The sequence below is a fragment of the Gavia stellata genome, chromosome 2, assembly GCF_030936135.1.
Source record: "Gavia stellata isolate bGavSte3 chromosome 2, bGavSte3.hap2, whole genome shotgun sequence".
NCBI lineage: Eukaryota > Metazoa > Chordata > Aves > Gaviiformes > Gaviidae > Gavia > Gavia stellata.
This window is the reverse complement of record NC_082595.1, coordinates 43,269,550-43,288,168: the sequence shown is the minus strand read 5'-3', so window position 1 is coordinate 43,288,168 and position 18,619 is coordinate 43,269,550. Positions and strand designations below refer to the sequence as shown.

The 18,619-nt window shown below is 40.8% G+C and overlaps 1 protein-coding gene across 2 annotated transcripts in view; it reads left to right on the top strand.

The window, feature by feature from the left end:
* Positions 1 to 18,619, top strand: part of CNKSR3 (CNKSR family member 3) — a 60,486-nt gene that overhangs the window by 14,295 nt on the left and 27,572 nt on the right. For both annotated transcript variants that reach the window (XM_059831085.1, XM_059831095.1), the window contains exon 2: positions 17,920 to 18,083. In XM_059831085.1, the coding sequence (XP_059687068.1) occupies positions 17,920 to 18,083 (164 nt within the window). The remainder of the gene's footprint in view (positions 1 to 17,919; positions 18,084 to 18,619) is intronic.

The window sequence follows — 18,619 nt, the reverse complement described above, 5'->3', positions numbered from 1 at the left end:
GTTGGGTTGTTGCTTTGCCAGCGAGTTTTGCTATGCAGTTGTCTCTAAAGGCTTCCCTTGCTGGAGGTTTAGGCATGGAGATGGAGAGTGCGGTTGGGTAGGGGTCTGGCCTGTCCCCTCTGTCCCAAAGCTCCCCAAGCCCGGCCAGCTCCCTCTCTAGGAAGAGGGTGTGAGCTGCTGCTGTCAGCTCTAGTCTGCAACTAAATGCATGTTTTTGGTTTAGGTGGCTCTCATTCCAGCATATTTCAGTAGGATTAGTGTGTGTGTGTGTGAGAGGGGGGAAACAGTAGGTGAAGTTTAGTGTCTGCAGACCAAGAGGTTGATGGCAGTTTTATATATATATATATTAGAACTGAAAACATTGGGGGTAAAAGAAATATCTGTCTTATTTCACGTGAGTGGGATGGGATGTCTAGAGAGAATAACTTGGGGATAAGAAGACTTCTATGTTACCCTATTTATTATATGCCCATAATGCTCTCCTGTGGGTTGCTTGCTTTTGAGATACTGCTACTTCTGTCAATTTGAAATAAACACTAAGATAGGAAAATAATGCAAAAAACTTGTATGCTTACTGTAGTTGAAGTAGTGTGACTGTTTAAAGGATAGTTAAATGGTGTCTGTTGGGTGAATGTCTCAAATGGAAATTTTCAATAGTAATTTCTCCTCATCTTTTCTCTTGTGGCTGTATTTCCCTTTTGTTCCTGGTATTTTTCTGTCATGTGATCTTCTTTCCCAGGTGATAATTTGTCACGTTGGTCTTACTTGGGTAGGAGCAGCCTCACTGTCTCCTGGCTGTTTTATAACCGTTTTCAGAGGAATTTGGATTTTTTTTCTTCAGTAAAGCAGATGCTTATAGAAGTGACAAAGAGCAGCAAATGTTGTGATGAATTAGATTAGCCCTTGGGTGGGGAGCCCTCATTCTTTTCCAGCTAATGGTAAGCAGGAGACAGGAGTGCCTGGTGGCCTCTGTGGTGACAGTTTGGAAATAAGTTGGTACTTCACAGCTTTCTGTTTATGGGCCTCCGTTACCTGTGCAGAGGACACAGCTGAAGTTGGTGGGTTTTCTGGAAGTTTTGGTAGAGAGCTCATGGTAATGGTGCCATCCTCTCAGCAGCAGTCTCGGTTTGGGGATGTGAAGCCAAGTCTGCATAAAGAGAAAGTATCTGTGTGACACACTGTTTCTTTCCTGTTGTTTCGATAACTTCTAAAAAATCACTAATGCTTTTAATTCAGAAAAGAAATCTTTCTTTCCCTCCCCTTCCCCACCCCTTACCTTCCCCCACTGTTCCCCACCCTCTGTAAGACCTAATGATTAACTTGGGTGTAAATAAGGTCACTATAGTGCCTGTAAGTGCAGAACAAAGATGAACAGTGATCAAACAGGCTTCCATAAATCACAGCCTTAAAAGTCCATCGCCACATAGTTAACAAATAGGAGTACTCTCAGGGGTTGAAGAGGATCAACCTGGTTGCATGTTCTCTCTCCCCTTGCAAAGTAGCACACTGAAGCATTACTTCTGAATTTACATTTCCAAATACCTCCTTGGGCACAGTGAGCAATTTCTCATGATTTGGAAGTTTTGAAAATTTGATCACTAGCTGGAGATTGCTGCACACAGTACTAACTGTGCAGAAGATGAACTTGCAGAAGTCGAAGCTGTGGAAATAAGCTCTAGGTTGAAGAGGGTATTTGATCTCTTTAGCTAGCTTGAAAATAAGGCTCTGTAATACTTTATCTCAAGCATGCATCCAGGAGAGAGGCTGCTCAGGCAGCCTTAAGTTGGTCAAAACAAACAAATAACTGCATTTGAAAAAAACTTACGATATTTCTGGATCAAATGTAGTATCTCTTTTATTATTGGTCAAACTGCTGCTTCTAAGTTTCTATGCCTTTCAGTTTCATACAGTCTTTATACCCATCAGATGGCACTTTTATAAAAATGATGCAGCTTTTAAAGATGGGAAAGGAAGAGGGGGGAGAGAAAAAAAAGCTTGTAAATTTTTTTGAGGAATTTTGTAACCTTTCACATGTTTTGAATTAATGGCTCTAGTAAGGCCATACTGTGATTAAGGTCAGTAGAACTTCTTTGATAGATCAGAAGAGGAGAGCATATCATATTTCAGTTTTTTTCTCTGGAAAATTATGTTGATGACAAGATAAGTATTTGTTAGAATAACGTGGCTAGGCTTCTTCCAAATCTGTATTTCAAGGACCAGCAAAGCTTTGAGAATTTGACAATGGTCATGAACTATAACTTAGTTCTTTCTACCCCATTCTTCTCCGAGTATAATGTTAAGTCACGGAGCTACATAAGGCACTCAATTTCACATGAAACCTTGCATTTACTACTTCTCATTATTTCTGCTCTTTGTAGTGATTTGCAAAAAGCACTGAAGTTTGTAATAGCTGGTAGTGGACAGCATAAAACCTCTGAGCACCAACAGGATGCTTGAATTTTTTTTTTTTTGAAACGGAATGTTATTTGAAAGGTAAATAGAGGAGCAGTAGGTAGAAGAAAAATAAGAAATTAATGTCTAGGTGACCCTAGAAATAGAAATTGGAGAGCAATTAACTACTGTGTTAAGAGTAAATGCAGTCATCCCTCCCCTGCTCTTGCAGTTTCTCTTGCGTATCTTCATAACCCAGGCTAGGGTCATTACATTGAAGAGTTTGTCTGTATGATTTTATTGTTAACAGGTATCTCCTGTTGTTAGTGTCCAACTAAATAGCCGTATCCTTCTCATTATGTACTTGAGGTAGCTAAAGCAGGGTCTACATTCAGGAAACTGCAGTATGCTCTGAATCATCAACGTAAGTGTACAAGAAGTATCTGTAGGGTTTGTTTGTTTATTTACAAAAAGAGCAACCAAGAAGAGTGAGGAAGAGCAACTGGATTTTCTGGGAAGCAGGAACACAAACCTGTCATAGTGATGCAAAAGTTAATAGGTGACATTCTGATCACTGGTCTTAAAACAGCAGCAGAACTGTAGGTTATTTCTGGTGCTTAAAGTAATGTTACAGGTTCAGGATTAGGGCCTTATTGTAAAAGATTGCATGCAATCTCCTGCATATGCACACGTACACACGTAGTGCGCTCCCCAAGGACTAAATTGTGTCAGACATCAAGAATGCAAACCGTTTATGGGATTTTCATCCCTTCGTGCATCTGTTTTGCAAATACAGAACTCAAAGCCTTAAGGGGAGATTGTCCACTTAATATACTCTCCAGAAGTAGGGCTGTTAAATGGTTAGTTTATCAATTTCACAAGTGTTAACTATTTAGTCTTATTTAAAATCCATTTTAGAGAATCCTCCCCCTTGGTTACTGTACAGCTGTAGATGTGGCTGATGTGAAGTTTGATATAACTGAAATTGGGAGGAGTAGTATTTGGGATGAGGGAGAAATATGGTCCTTACAAGACGGATCAGCCACTGGGTTAACAGACGTTTTCTCCATGGGTGGCTTGTCAGTTTTTAGGATGGATCTGCCTGGTTTTGCCTCTTGTAAGGGTTGCCTTTTTCTACCAGTTCCTGTCCTTTCAGCTGCTGAATTTGTGCTTAACTGAGACAAGCATGGGAATGGTGATTTTTTTTTTTTGTTTAAATTGATTATTGATTAAGTTGTTTTGTATGAAAGCCAACCCTAATGAAAAAAGTTAACATACAAAGAAAAAGATGTTTTTCTAAAACAAGCTTTGAAAGTAACATTGTTCTTAAAAAAAAAAAAATAGTGGCATAGAAAAACTCAGTATGAGGAAAAATTGACTATACGTAAGAAATCAGTGGTGCCCTGTAGACAGAGAGAATTGTTACATGCATGAGAGTAATGAACTGAAGAAGCATGGCTTTGAAGTAACAGTAGGCAAAAGATCATATAGGTGAAAATACAGGTGGCTGTATTTTACTGAGGTTAACTCTGTGAAGCAGAAACATTTCCTCATTCGGACAGCTTTGAATTTTTGACACCTTGAAGTGTCATCTTGTGATGGTGCTGAGGTAAACTGCGTGTTACTGTGAATGTATTAACATTACAATTGAAATTACAAGACTTTATAAGGGGAATGGCTGAAGAAGTTGTCCAGGAGTGCTCCCATGTCTGGTGCTGTTGTGAAAATTGTTTTTAAGTTTGGTTGTGAATTACTTTAAAGTATAGTAATAACGAAGTTAAGTGAGCTAGAAAAGTACAGTAATAGGGAGCTGTGTCTTGGTAAGTTTAACTTCATATGGCTGCTTCTTGGAAAACTGGAGCAAGGAGATGTGAGGGATGGGGTGAAACCCCACCAAAGGACGTACCTCTTGGTAAGAAGTGAAATGTTGCTTCACTTTAAGCAATATTATACAAAATGACTGATGGTAATAACATTTGAGTCCCAGAGGACCAGTCTGACCAGCAACCTGGGGCGCTGATGTGACACAGCGTAGCCAGTTTTGAACACTTAGGCAGTAAATGCACTTGGTGTGTCTTGAATATTTTGTATCTGGGGATATGGCAAGAGCAGTGTCATGCAGGAGGGACTTTGTTGTTATGTCAAGTACTGACAGTGCAGAGACTTTCTCCATCTATGTCCCATCACCTTCTCCTCCTCCCCCCCCCCCCCCCCCCAATACTTAGAGGGTCGAATATTAACATACTACTTATGCAACCTTCCATCCCATACAACACTGTATTCCTCACTGTCCTCTATGTTTTGAGGCATTCATTGCCTCTTGTCCGACATACCATCAGTCGTTAAAAGTGCCTTCTTATATTCATTAAGTCCATGGTACCAAATACAGTCCTGTGACATCTCTCTGATTCCTCCTATATGGCACCTACATAGTATATTTCCCAAAACCTGTGCCTTGCATGGTGTCATTGCTGCCAGGTTGTGTACTAGTGTCTCTGAGATGGTGTACGTTGGTTCACAACACAGAGCTTGTCCAGCCTGCTATTTGCAGTGTTTCTCTGGTGCGCCTCCCAGAAGATGCTCAGACACAGCCAGAGCACCTGATGGGGCCCCTTATCACCTCTAGTTTGGCTCTCTGTCACCACTCCTGCTATGGATAGGACCTGGAAGGTTTTCTGGCAAGGGGGTGGTAGTATGGTGCAGTGAGAAAGGTGGGGATCAGGGATCTTGGAGAGAGAAGTGAGATGAACGATGGGAAGGATGAGACTACAGAGGTGGTCTTCAGCCATACAACATAACTTACAGACTGTGTCCTAATTCTGTAATTGCCATAGCTTCCAGAATTTCTGCCTCTGGGGACTTGAATGATTCCATATTTCTGCTATGGATTAAGCTACAATATGTATTTCACTAGAACAATAAAACAAAATTAAATTGTTTCCATTATGGGAACCAGATTTTTTTTTAATCTTGTGGATGACTCCACAGCTAGCATTGAAACTATTTTAGGTTCAGTGCTATTATACCTACGTAAGCGAAATGTTAAAGTGTTTTAAAGGCTTGTTTTGAGTAAAAATTCAGTAAAAAATGTGTGTTAGAATAGTGGTATAAAAAAGAAAACACCCAACAAATTTAGCATGGTTGTGTGAGTTGGAAAATTCTGGGAAATGTATTTCTCTGTGGTTGCACTGATACAGTGAAAACATCTGTATCTGTTAGTAGCATAAATAAGATTTCTTTTGGGCTTCTCTTACGGGTGCGAGGAAATACGCCTCTCTGTAGGTGGGGTCCGCAGCCAGTCCAGTGAGGAGCAGCGTGGGGGATCTCATGAGGTATAAGTCAGGTCTCTAACAGATGAGCTCTGCTGGGCATTGTTGTGTCACTTTCTGCTGTTTAACCCACATCCCCCTGCAACTTTCTGCCCTTGTTCTCTGCAGTAATTTCACAGTAAAGATGGCAGACCAGGTTGTGTCCTCCTGCATCTTTTCCCAATTTACAGCCCATTGTACTAGCTGAAGCTGCTGCTGCTGTTGAGCTTATAAAGGTCCTATTGCAGCGGTTGAGGCACAGGCATCCGTGCAGCTTGCCTTCTCCTATCAAGATGTTGATGTTAAGGGGCTGGTACAGATCTGTCTGTGGTGGTGCGGGGCAGCTGTACCTTGGTTTTGGATAAAAGTGAGTTGGCAGTAACCAGCTATGCATCTCTCTGTGCCATCTGGGATCCAATGAAGTGAATGCTCTGAGGTCATGTTGTCTTCCTGCTTGTGGCCTCCCTACTGAGAGAGTGAGTCAGGGTGTTGGACCAGCCTGAAGATGAAATGGCAATTGGTCTCCTACCTCAGTTCTTGTTGCCACCTAGCTGCAGAAGAGACAAAGGCTGTGGTATGCCCATGAGTGGTTCGTTTCTGAGGCAGTCATCCCATATGCTCTGTACGGGAGAGGGCACATGGTGAAGTGGATTGATTCCCTACAAAGCCTAGCACTGTATGGAGGAAGGAACAAAGGTCTTGTCTGTAGACTCTTCTCACCTGCAGCTTTCAGTAGCCAGATACCACTCTGCTTTCATTCCTGCCAAAACCCTACTGTGCCTAGGCAAAGCTATTATTTGCATCAATGGAACGAACAATTAATTTTTCAGTGACAGAGAAAAACAGACCTACCTTGACTAAAGAAGTTGCAAATTCTTGTTTGCGAATAATTTAAAACGTATTGGCCAGCATGTCCTAAAGGGTACTTACTGTGAAGAAAAAGCCTTAGTGGGGTGAGGAAAAAGGAATACTGGAATCACATGGTTTTCTCCACTTTTTACTTTTGATTTTACCGCTTGCTTTTGTTTCCTACTGGAGAGAGACTTAGTGGTTCTTCGAGCCCATGTACATTGGGAAACAACTTCTGAGCATCCAAGAGGAGTGAGATTTTCAAGCCCAGGGTGGAACACAGTCCCCACATTTAAACTTTGGTGAAAGTTTCATTGTCAGAGTTTTAACATAGTATGTGAGGATGATGCTTTATGTCACTAATAGGACACGTTAATTTATCCTGAGGTATGTGGAACTGTTCTACACTCATTGCTTGAGAGGAATTAATGAAGTCACTCTATGCTGGTGTAATACTTCTATTGATCCCCTGTTTAAGCAACACCTTTTGATTAGTCACAGACATAAGTTGCAAGCAACAAAAAAAAAAGACAGAAGACAATTTTCTAGGGTGTAGGAAGGAGCTGGCAGTGTTTTTAGACCTTTTAAATCCTGTTGCATCTATCTCCCACCTCAGCCATTTAGTAGTCCTTCTTGCCTCCCTTAATGCATGCATGTGACTTTAAAGTCACATTGAGTGATTATTCTTCTACCATGCTAAAAGCTCTGTATTTGCTGACACTGTCCCTCATGTCTTCACCAGCAAAATGATTTCATTAGGTTGTGACAAACACTAGGGTATGTTCACTGGACGTGATGGCTGTCAAAAGAGTCTGAATGAATTGGTTCAAGAACAATCTCTTTTAGTAACAATTAAATGTGAATTTTTCTGCCATTGCAGTAGTCTACTACAGTATGCAATGCCAAGCTCTGTGGGTTTAAAATAATTTTCCTCAGGGGGATAAGTTGATTGCTAGATATAATGGTAAAAACTTAGACCTTGTTATTCTTTTTCACCCTGGGTCATACTTGCTGAAAGTGCTTCGTGCCAGTGGAGAGCCATTCTAAACCCGTTTAATTACAGCTATTTTATATGCAACCAACAGACAAATAGGCACACCTTTGCACGTATTAGTATATTGGGCAAAGAGATGTTTTCTTAGTTTCAGTTTGGAGTTTATAGTAGTTCTTAGGTGCTACTTGAGCAATAAATGTTGATTAAATGTAAGTGCCTCATTACAGCTACAATATACTGCCATTTTATTTGGTTTGTGTTGCCTTACTCATGCTGCAGTATACCCAGGGGATGAACGTGACTTGCATCTTGCCACAAGTAGGATATCATTTTTACTGTGAAGTCAGGGAGGGTGTTGTCAGCAGTGTCCTGGAAGACATCTTACGGTATTGGCTAGGAAGCTATTTGGGCTTGTCTGCCCAGGGCAGGTGTGTTCTCTATTTTCATGTTTTGCATGCATTTGCTGAATGTTGGCTTTCATTGCATGTTCTGTTGAAACTTAGAGTGCCAGGTCTATCTGCAGAGAACATACGGTTATGCTCTGCTTCCATCTCATTTAGTTTGCCAAACAAAATCTATTAAAGCATGGAAAGGTTGCTTTCGCCAAGTGTAGTTGGTCAGTGAGTGATGTATTTGATTCTTAAAAGAGAAAACCAAAGCATGAGTGTTGTATTGTGTGAAGCTACTTCATCACATGAACTTAATCCTTGATGCAGACAGACAATGTACACACAAGTCAGCAGGAAAAAATTATGTCCATCAGTTTTCTTCTTTTTTTTTTTTTTTTTCATCCTTTGTCTTTCTCTGGTCAGTAGTCCTATTCTGGTGGCGGCTGGGATTAGTGAAGAGTTACAGCTGAAATGCTGCCAGTAAGATACCATGCTGCCAGGTGTTTGAGGTCTTGAATATGAGCCCTTGTTTGTGGTTCCTATTCTTCCTTCTTGGAAACTCATTTTCCCAAGATGAGTATTTGGGGTGGCACTGCGGAGTCTGGCTGCTTGGCGCTGAGTGGTAAGTCCTGAAAAAGGGCGTCTCTCATGTCTTCCCTCTTCCTTCCCAGTGAGTCAAGATTTCAACCCTAGAAGCGAAATCATACTTAATGGCCTAATAGTCAGAGGTGGCGTCAATCACATTCTCTCAGGGAAGTGGGTGACATTAGCGAGTGTCATGGCAGCAAAGCCCCACTAGGTTATGGCCTAGTACGTGCTGCAGGGGCCCACAGCTGTGCACAGCTGTCCAGTCCAGCTCTGCTGGTGCAAAGCATGACTGCATGTGTATTCTGACCCACCTGCCTTCAAATTGGTGGGAATGTAATACAAGAGATTTTTTTTTTTCTTGGTTTCCTGGTATACTCTACTTTTTCATGTCTAGAGGGAATGCCCTGTCAAATTGAAAAAGGCTTTAATTTCTGTCTCTGTGGGTGTGGCATAGTGATCTGTTTTTCAGTGTAGTAAAGTATGATTGTCCTGTGTCTTCATAATAAAGTATGATTGTCCTCTGTCTTCATGCTTGTATATCTTCTATAAAGAGAGGGTTTTTTTTCTAGTTAAACCTGTATGTCATTATGCTGTGTCCTGGGTTTTTTTTTTTTTGAGAAATGTGGCATGCCAGCACAATTCACTTTGCAGTTTCTGTAGCATTACATTTAAATTTTGTCTATAATTTGAAGCCTTAAAGCTGTGTCATAATAAGAAACCTCCTATGGAAAATAGTAGGTTTCTCTTCCCCCACCCCAATTTTTCCCATAAGTTCCCTGAAAAGGAGCTATTAAAAAGAAAGAAAATGTAACTTTGAGGTTTTAGCTGAAATGCTGTTGGAATTAAATACCATTAACTTTCCATTTATTAGAAATTGCTTTTATCTCAGTTTATTGTATGCTACCATTCACTTGTCAAATATATTTTTGCAGTCGTGATGCAAGTTCACTCATTGTCAATTGAAGGTACAATTTCTAAATCAATTCACTCTTGCAATTTCACACTTACTGTTAATATCTCAAGCTGGATTACAACCCACAAGAGCAGCTGCGTGATTCACTGGGATCTACTTCCTAGTATTACTAGGGTCTATTTTTGCTGTGTGTGTGTTTTTTTTTTTTTTTTTTTAAAGTCTGTAAAAGCTTTGGTTATATCTTTGGATTAAATTGATTTCACAATTCAGTATTAGTGTTCAGCCTTTTCCTCTATCCCCACCCCCGCCTTCTATTTCTCTATACAGAGCTTTTGGATTTTTGGGGAAATCTTGTGTCACTATTGCAGTAAATACTAACACCAATAGTAGCTTTCACTCGTGAAGAGATAACAGTTTCCTTAAGTCTTAGGATAAAAGTAATTAAAAGGAAGCTGCCATCTACATTTTGCTGCTGAGTATGGCACAGCTGTGGAAGTCCTGTGTCCTGTGCCATCTAGCTCAGTGTCCCATCCTGAACGTTTGCCAAAAAGGGATACATTAAGGAGGATCGTAGGAAAGTTGACATTCTGTAGGCTTCCTCAAGCCTTCAGCCACTTCTGTTTGAGTCTTTCAAAGTCAGACATGACTTCTGTGGCATTTTCTTTCATGAACCTGTTCACCCTCCCCTGAACCCATATGGATGTTGAACATTCATTGCATACTGCTGTGTGAAGAATTACTCTCTTACTGCTTGTTTGGACCTGTTAGATGCTAGCTTCATTGCCTTTCCCTAATTCCTGTATTGTAAGAGGTGATGTATAATCAGTGCTCTTTCTGGTTTTTTTTGTGCTACTTCTGGCTTTATAGGCCTTTATCGTGTCCTCCTCCCTACAATCATTTCTTCTGTAAAGACTCCACTCTTTCTTATTCCATGTCTGCTTAGTTTCCTGAAAATATGTTGTGAGGGAAATCTGAGTGGGTTTTTCTGGCTTTTATAGAGAGAGGTCTTGCTTTGCAAACCTGCTGGGCTTCCTGGAAGGATTCAGCAAGCGTGTGGACAAAAGCTATTTTGATTCTTCCTTAACATACTTCAACACTTCACAGGGTAAATCATGAAGCTTATAGTTGTCCTCAAATTCGCAGTCTGGAGCATGATAAAATGGGTACTGCTGGAATGGTCTCAATCAATGGCTTTGTAGGGAGGACTGGTAAAAAGTATAGCACACAGAAGGCCTGTCAATCTGAGATCGCATCTATATGGAGCGACTAAAGGTTAAACACAGTCTCCATAGCCCTTCTGTTCAGGATGGTTTACAACCCAAATTTACCCACCAGTTCATTTATTACAAGGCAAAGCTTTCAGTTTTGCATTCAAAAGAAGCTAAGGGATTTATGGATGGATTTGAATGGAATGAATGGATTTATTTTGAGGTAGTGTGAACGTGTGTGTATGTAGTCTGTTTTTCCAGGGTGAATATGTTTGTTGGAAATACTGAAAATAGGAACATGTTGCAAAGGCTTTCTGTGCGACTGTCAGTCAGAGGGGATTACAGAGGGGACAGTAAAGCACTCATTGTCAAAGTTGAAGTCTTCACCCTTTCCCTCTGTCCTGCTGTGACCATCATGAGAGAGTTGCCTTTTGTATCCCTGCTGGCAGGCAGCGGCCAAGAATTAGGTGTTCAAGGAACATGTGGACATGGCATTGTGGGACCTGGTTTAGTGGGCATGGTGTGGTGTTGGGTTGATGGCTGGATTTGATGATCTTACAGGTCTTTTCCAACCTTAGTGGTTTCTGTGAATTTGTCTGGTTCCATCCCTGTATGAAGGAGGGGACAGGCAAGAAACTTCTGTACCGTTCTGGCTGTTGTAGGCAATGCCTGCCCTCAGCAAAGCTAGACATAATGCCTGGTGCGGCAACAGTGCGTGCCTGCTTGGTTAGAATGCAGATGATAAAATAGAAACGTGGAAGTGTTGCTTACAATTGACTACATGAGGAGAACTTATTTTATAAACAAGCTGGTTTATGCAGGAGACATTTTGTCATGCTGATAATAAGCAGCTCTTGCTCGTCAATTCTGTGGGGTTTTTTGAAGTGATTGATACTTCAGATGGTGGCAGTATTACAAGTGTCTGAAACTACTTGGATTAAAAAATTGAACAAGGAAGTTTTTTTACTTTTGTAGGCTACACAGTAATTCAAATACCTCTTGAAGGCTTTTATTTTTTTCTAGGCAAACTAAGGCCTTTGAGCTCTTTTGAGACCCCTATAAGTGGCTCACCAAACTGATAACTAAACTTTTTTGAAAACTTATGGAAAGATAAATGCTAAAACAGTCATGATAGCTAAGAAACAATCAGGCATGTGGGACCTAGAAAGTCAGCTATTACCTAGGCTCAAATTATTACTGAATTAAGTTTCCACTGACTGCTCTAGATTTATTTATCATCATCCTTTTAAAGGACCTTGAATTCCTTTGTTAAAGTCATCCCTGGCTCTGTAATACTGCAGGAGAAGAATGGCATCCGTGGTGTTACAGTGGAACAACCTTCCCACTGCGTTCCATATTAAAGAATCACAGAATCACTAAGGTTGGAAAAGACCTGTAAGATCAAGTCCAACCATCAACCCCACACCACCATGCCCATTAAACCATGTCCTACAATGCCTCGTCCACACGTTCCTTCAACACCTCCAGTGATGGTGACTCCACCACTTCCCTGGGCAGCTTATTGCAGTGTCTCACCACTCTGTCAGTAAAGAAATTTTTCCTAATATCCAGTCCTGTTTGCTGCCCATGCTGTGTGCATTGGAGTAGATGCACTTGAGCTGGGCTATCGATTTCGCCCCCAACATCAGCACGCCACCCCTAGGCTCATCTCTAGGCAGCCTGGTTTCATCCCCTTGCCCCTTCAAATCTAGTTTAAAGCCCTCTCAATGAGGCCCGCCAACTCATGAGCAAGAATCCTTTTTCCCCTTGACAATAGTTGAACTCCATCTGCAGCCAGCAGGCCTAGTGCCGTGTAGACCGACCCATGGTCAAAAAACCCAAAATTCCTCTGACGGCACCATCCTCTGAGCCATGTGTTAACCAGGTCCGCTTTCCTGTTCCTTTCAGTGTTCCCCTCTGCCAGTGAAGGGATTGAGGAAAACACTACCTGTGCTCCCGATCCCTCAACCAGTCTCCCCAGCGCTCTGAAGTCCCTCTTGATCACTTTTAGGCTACTTCGCTCAACCTCATCGCTGCCAACCTGCAAAACCAACAGCGGATAGCAATCAGTGGGCCGTCCCAGACCAGGGAGTTTCCTGGTGACCTCTCTTACCCGGGCCCCAGGGAGGCAGCAGACTTCCCTGTGGGTTGGGTCTGTTCAGCGTAACTGTGTGTTTTCTTTCTCCTGAACTTTCCAATTTGTTTCTTTTTGCCCTGTAGCTGTCCTACTGAGCTACTTCAGCTTTTCACAGCTCTCTTGCAGACCCTTTTTCCTTACTTTAATTTGCCTTCTCAACTGCTAGTTCACCTGCTTATGAAGTAGCTCTTTTCACTTTTTGGTGTTCATATGCTGCCTTGATTCCCTCCTGGTTTTTCTTTTATTATTTTTTTCCAGTCCTGAAAATAGATCGAGGAAATGAAGGGAGGAAGCTATCACAATAACAGTTACAAAATGATGTGGAATATAAATGATAGTATAATGTCACATACCATGGGGTATGTCAAAGATTATCCTAGAACTGATGATCTTTCAAAGCTTGGGAGGATGGATTGAAGTTAGTGTGCGCAAGGAGTCTTTGGAGACTAAAAGTGGCAACTGAATAGACCCTGAAGGGGAGACCAGAATAAGAGTGAGTTTTTTAGGTGGGAAGGTCGGATTCTTACAACTTTTGAATGTGTGTTTCTTAAGTTGATGAGGCAAAAAAGACTTCGGCAGTCGTACCTAGCCAGCTATCCAAGGTCCAAGGGAGCCCCTCGACAGGCTGAGGGTTGTGGTTGAACCTTGGTGCTACCCTGAGACACCAGGTGCCATCAGTTTGTTAGTCACCCAACAGAGAAGAGATGAGTACGTATTCATAATAAGGCTGTATGTCCTGGAGACAGTGAGCAACGATCCCCATGGTGGTGCTATGTGAAGGAGAAGGCCTTGTACTTACGAGTTCTTCCTCTGTTCAAGTGGCTGGCGCTCCTACTGCTTCCTTGTGTCAGCTTTGGCGTTTTATAAGCTATCCTGAGAATCTGCTCAAGTTCCTGAACTAATAGAAGACAATCCCCATCACCTTCCAGTTCCCTCTTTGTTTCTTCCTCAGTTCCTTGCCCAGTCTAGCTCCCCTTCCCCTTCCTTGCTCCCCCCCACCTCCCCCATATTGGAGTATATAGACTCTCTTCTCTCAAGAGAAGAGAGTGAGGAAGAGTGGGATGGTGGGAGGAAAGAAGAGGTGGTGAGTCGGCTGGTTTTGGACCTGTGGCCATAATACATTAGTTAACTGTTTTTATTGCTTTATGGTAGGTAAGTTATTTGGTTATGTTCAGCACAGGAGCTGAGCAAAAAGTGCCAAACTGCTTAATGACTCTATTTACAAAACACACATCTTTAGTACTTTGGGAGTCAGATAGTCATTGCTGAATGGCTAACACCTATCAACAGTAGAAATGTTAATTCTCTCTGAATAGTAAACTGATACTTATGGCTAAGACCCAAGCCTCCCCCTTAACCTCCTCAAAGTTGTTTTTTTTCCCCTCAATTCTTATTCAAAATAACTTTCTTGATCTTGGAAACAGACTGAGATTGGTATCAGTGCAAATCTCTAAGTGTAAGCCCTGTCCTAATGTTTTTGCATGAATGCAAGGTATTGAATGTCTTCTGGGGTGCTTTGCATGGTGGTGGAAGGTTATTTTAGACAGAAAAGTCTAGACGGTTCTTAGGATCTATTGCACATCTCTACACCTGCCAAAACTTGGGAGGGAGTTTTGTTCAAGTTACACTGCAGTTCCTCAGAAGGGTTTTCACAATACAAATAGCACTAACTAGGTTCCCTCTCCCTTCCTCCCTCCCTCCCCAAAAATCACTGCTACTATTGTTGTAAAACTTGGGTAACATTCTGCAGTTGCTATTTCTATTTCCATCTTCCCTCATTCTCTAACAAATTATGTAAGTAGGAAGGATGTTATCTTTCGTGTATGGTTTTGATGTATGTGCAAGGAATTATATAAAGATTTCTCCCATGCAATTGAGACAAATGCTTTTTAAAAACACTTTGAGAATAAAATGAATAGATCAGACTTCAGAAGGGCTCTTCAGTGGGTAAAAAAGATAAATATAGATATCTTTTCCAATGTCAGAGTCTTAATTGTATTTTTTTTTTTTTGAAATAGAGAAAACTATTTTCTTGCTTGAACCTGCTAATATTGCACTGTTGGAAATTATCTGGCATGTAAGGAAGCCTCTTTCTGAGTAATGTAGACTGCTTTTTATAGGTTTTTAATTCATCTAAGTTTCTCAAAAATATCCAGACTTTGCTAATGGGCAATACCAAGTCTATGTGAGGCTCTGAAGTTCACAGAGAAAATGCATAGAAAGAACAGAGATGTTTGGAAGAAGGAAAAAGTGAGCAGTTCATTTATATTACCAGTGGCATTTGAATGCTGACTTCTTAAACTTTACTTAAATATTATTTAGTTTACTTTATTGAACTGATTTATGAGTCCTTTTTTCCCTCCCTTTTTTCCTTTTCCTCTTGGAGAAATAAGAATTTTTTGGTTTGCATATGATGTTTAAACATTTCATTCATACGATGGAAAATTAGACAATAGGCTATAAATGTGGTTTCCATCTCAGTTAAAATGTTTAAGATTTTTCCATATGTTTCTTAATAAAAATAATAACAACACTAATGTTAGTAAGCTCATCTTAAACCATTAGTGAATGCTTGCCATGAGTGTGTGGGTCTGTCTTCACTTCCTGCTTTGCATAGTTTTGGTCACTTAATCTTAAATACATTTCCGGCTGAGTGGCTGTGCCCCTGTGTTGACTGTTTTGAATTAACATTTGTGTGATTTTGTAAATTTTATTTTATAAAATATAGTCTTATGGTGTGATTGTAGAAGTATTGTTTTTAAGGGCTCTTACTAAAAAAATATTTTAGAGGTAGCTGTTCAAGTTGTAATAGACCTTCAAGAACAGGCAAGCATGAATTAAAAAAAAAAAAAAGGCACAGGCAAGCTGAAAGCCATAGTTGTATTTCTTGGGGGGGATATATATGTTTGTGAGTCTCATGTTTTAGCATAGAATGAGGATCTAGAAAGTTGAGTGAACACACAGAAAGGATAGTAGGCAAAAGCAACACTGCATCAAAAAAACTTAAAAAATAAAAACTTCATTGCATGCTGAATAAAGTGTTTTATTTTAGGTGTTTGTGTAATTTGTAATGGAAACTATGGGCTTACAATGGCAAATGATGGGAAACAGCGGTCTGCAGAACAGCATTAAAAATTGGGAATGCCAAATATGTGCACTGCATGTCAGCCTTGGTGGAGGATTTGTTTTGAAAAAATAAATTGTTAAACAATGAAGGCCAGATCTTTTTATTATTTTTCCTGGGAAAAGAGTTTGTATAGCCTAAAGGAGAATTTGGTGCCTATGGGAAAGAGAACACTGGGCTCAATTTTCAAAATTTATGCGGCCTTGCCAAGACAGATGGGAGGAAACAAGAGTGTACCCCAAACAACTGTAGCCCTAGGAGGCTCTGCTCATCCTGCATGTGGGTTTTCTCATTCATAATTATGCTTAAAAATCAAGTTGTGCACACTGGTAGCTCTGCACATGGAGGAGCCAAGCTTGTTCAGCCAGATTTTGGTGTACTGCAATGATTAAGCTTGCCCAAGTCATGTAAAGGGGTGACTGTTAAGTGCCAAGGTGTCTGTCCTTATTAATTTCTGAGTGAGCATTATGAAGGCAAGTGATGTGTGTTAACTAAGCCTGTGCCTTTCAGAGTCCATAATCTACAGATCTGCTGTGACCAGACACTGCAAGGCAGCAGCGACTGCTCGTGCTGCCGTTATGAAACAAATATGTTTCATGTGACTCCTAAACCCCCCTTGTGATTTGTCTTGAATGTTTTCTTGGCAGTAGAGTGTGCTGGGAGTGCTGTTTTCCAGGCTGCTATTGCAGGCCCATGAGTGGAACTGGGTGCTGGTCTTTTGGCTCTCGTTTCCTTGTAGTTCAGGATGCTGTTCATGTTTCTCATCTGCAGCATTCGACATCCTGTCCATCTCAATGGCTTCCTTTTGAGCCAGCGTACTGGATAAACATCCTTTATACAGCTAAAGGTTCAGTTTTTTTTAAAATTGAATAGTCAAACAATGTAGCTATTGTGGATGCTATAAAGTAAATGTCAAATGTGTAATCTGAATTTTTGCGTGTCAACTATTTTCAGTGAACATGGTGTATATGTACAGATCTAATTGGATCTGTCCCTTTTGCTCTAGCTAATATGTTGAAGTGGGACAGGGCATCAAGAGCATTGTATCATCTTTAAAATAACACATCCATCCAAATTTTTTCCCCAAATTGTTGCTGCTCACAGGATCTTTAAGAACAGAGGAAATGAGCAGAATACACAAGAAAACAGGATTAACACATGAAGTTTAGTTAAATAAGACATAATGAAAACCAGAAATCCTTTCTGTAATCACTGCGGAAAAGATACTGTAGAGAACTGGATCATAGAATCACAATTTAAAGTGAGGATTTCGGGGGTATTGCTGGCACAAAATACTTTAAACTGTCTTAAAAATACTTCATAGATACAAAAGTGAATTAGATTTCTTACTGGTGTGTGCCATTAATCCTTAGCAAGGGGAAGGAATGACTGATTCAGGAAGCTGCAGGGTCTCATAAATCAAGGGAGTAATGAGACTTGAGCCAAACATAATTTTGATTGCTTTGCCTTTGATTGTTCCATTTTCCTCTCATCAGCCCTTTTATAGATAAGTGGATGGGGAACTGGGGGGTTTTGTGCTTTTGTTTGTTTGCTTGTTTAACTAGGCTTTGGGCAAGATCTTTGTTCTTGCCTTGCCTTGTTGTATTTATCTTTTTTGTCAGTTATTTTTTGTTGTTGCTTTGGTTGCCCTTTGGGGTTTTGGGTTACCCTGATAGCAGAGTCCATGTATGCCCCCTGATAGCTTTCCCTATGCAGACACCAAAGGGACATTCTTAACCTGCTGAGCTTGATCCACGAGGAGCAGGTGGGTCATGCATTGACTTAGGGGACCCAAAGATCCACACAACTTGCGTGTTCTGTTTCTATGCTCCTGTGGTACAACTTCAGTCGCACTGCAAGTTCTTTCATAATTTGGTATCGCATATCGTATGAACTTGCAATTTGTGCCTTTCGCAAGGTTTGTTTTTGTTGTGAGGGTTTTTTTTTTTAATTGGAGGGAAGGGGAAGAAAAGACAAATTTGTGATCACATCCTCTTCTCTCTTTTGTGTTTTGGTAGGCCTGGATGATTGCCTGCAGCAGTATGTCCATAAATTTGAACGAGAGAAGATAAATGGTGAACAGCTGTTACAGATTTCTCACCAGGACCTTGAAGACTTGGGTATCTCACGGATTGGACACCAGGAACTGGTTCTAGAGGCTGTGGATCTCCTGTGTGCACTGGTTAGTTAAGTGGTGAACAGACAGGCAAAGAATTTCTTGAAGTGCTCTTTTGAGTGAATAACTAAGGAGAGTCTGATAAAACCAGAATACCTGTGTCTCTTGCTTTCTGTTACACATCACGGTAAAAGAAAATAGTAAGAATTTGTTTCATTCTCGCAAGCTTTGTGTTAACTTTTTCCTGTTAAGAGGAAATGCTAATTCATTTGGTTGCACTTCTAAAGAAAGAAGTTGTCTGAGTAGCATTGATAGATCTTGTGGCTCCTGTTAGTGAACAGAGTGATTAAAATTGCTATTGAGTAGATTGAATTTGTCATAGAAGATAGACACACTGTTGAAATGACAGCTGCTAATGGTTCCTCACATCAGTTAAAATGGGTTTAGGGCAATTCTGTAGTCTACACACAAAGTGAAGAAAATGTTCTTGAGGGATGTTTTGCTAACTCAGTTACAGTCGAATTCAACTGTCATTGGGTTCGGAACTTAAGCTGTCCCTCTGTCTTACTCCTGATATATAACTGCGCAGAAACTTTTAAAAC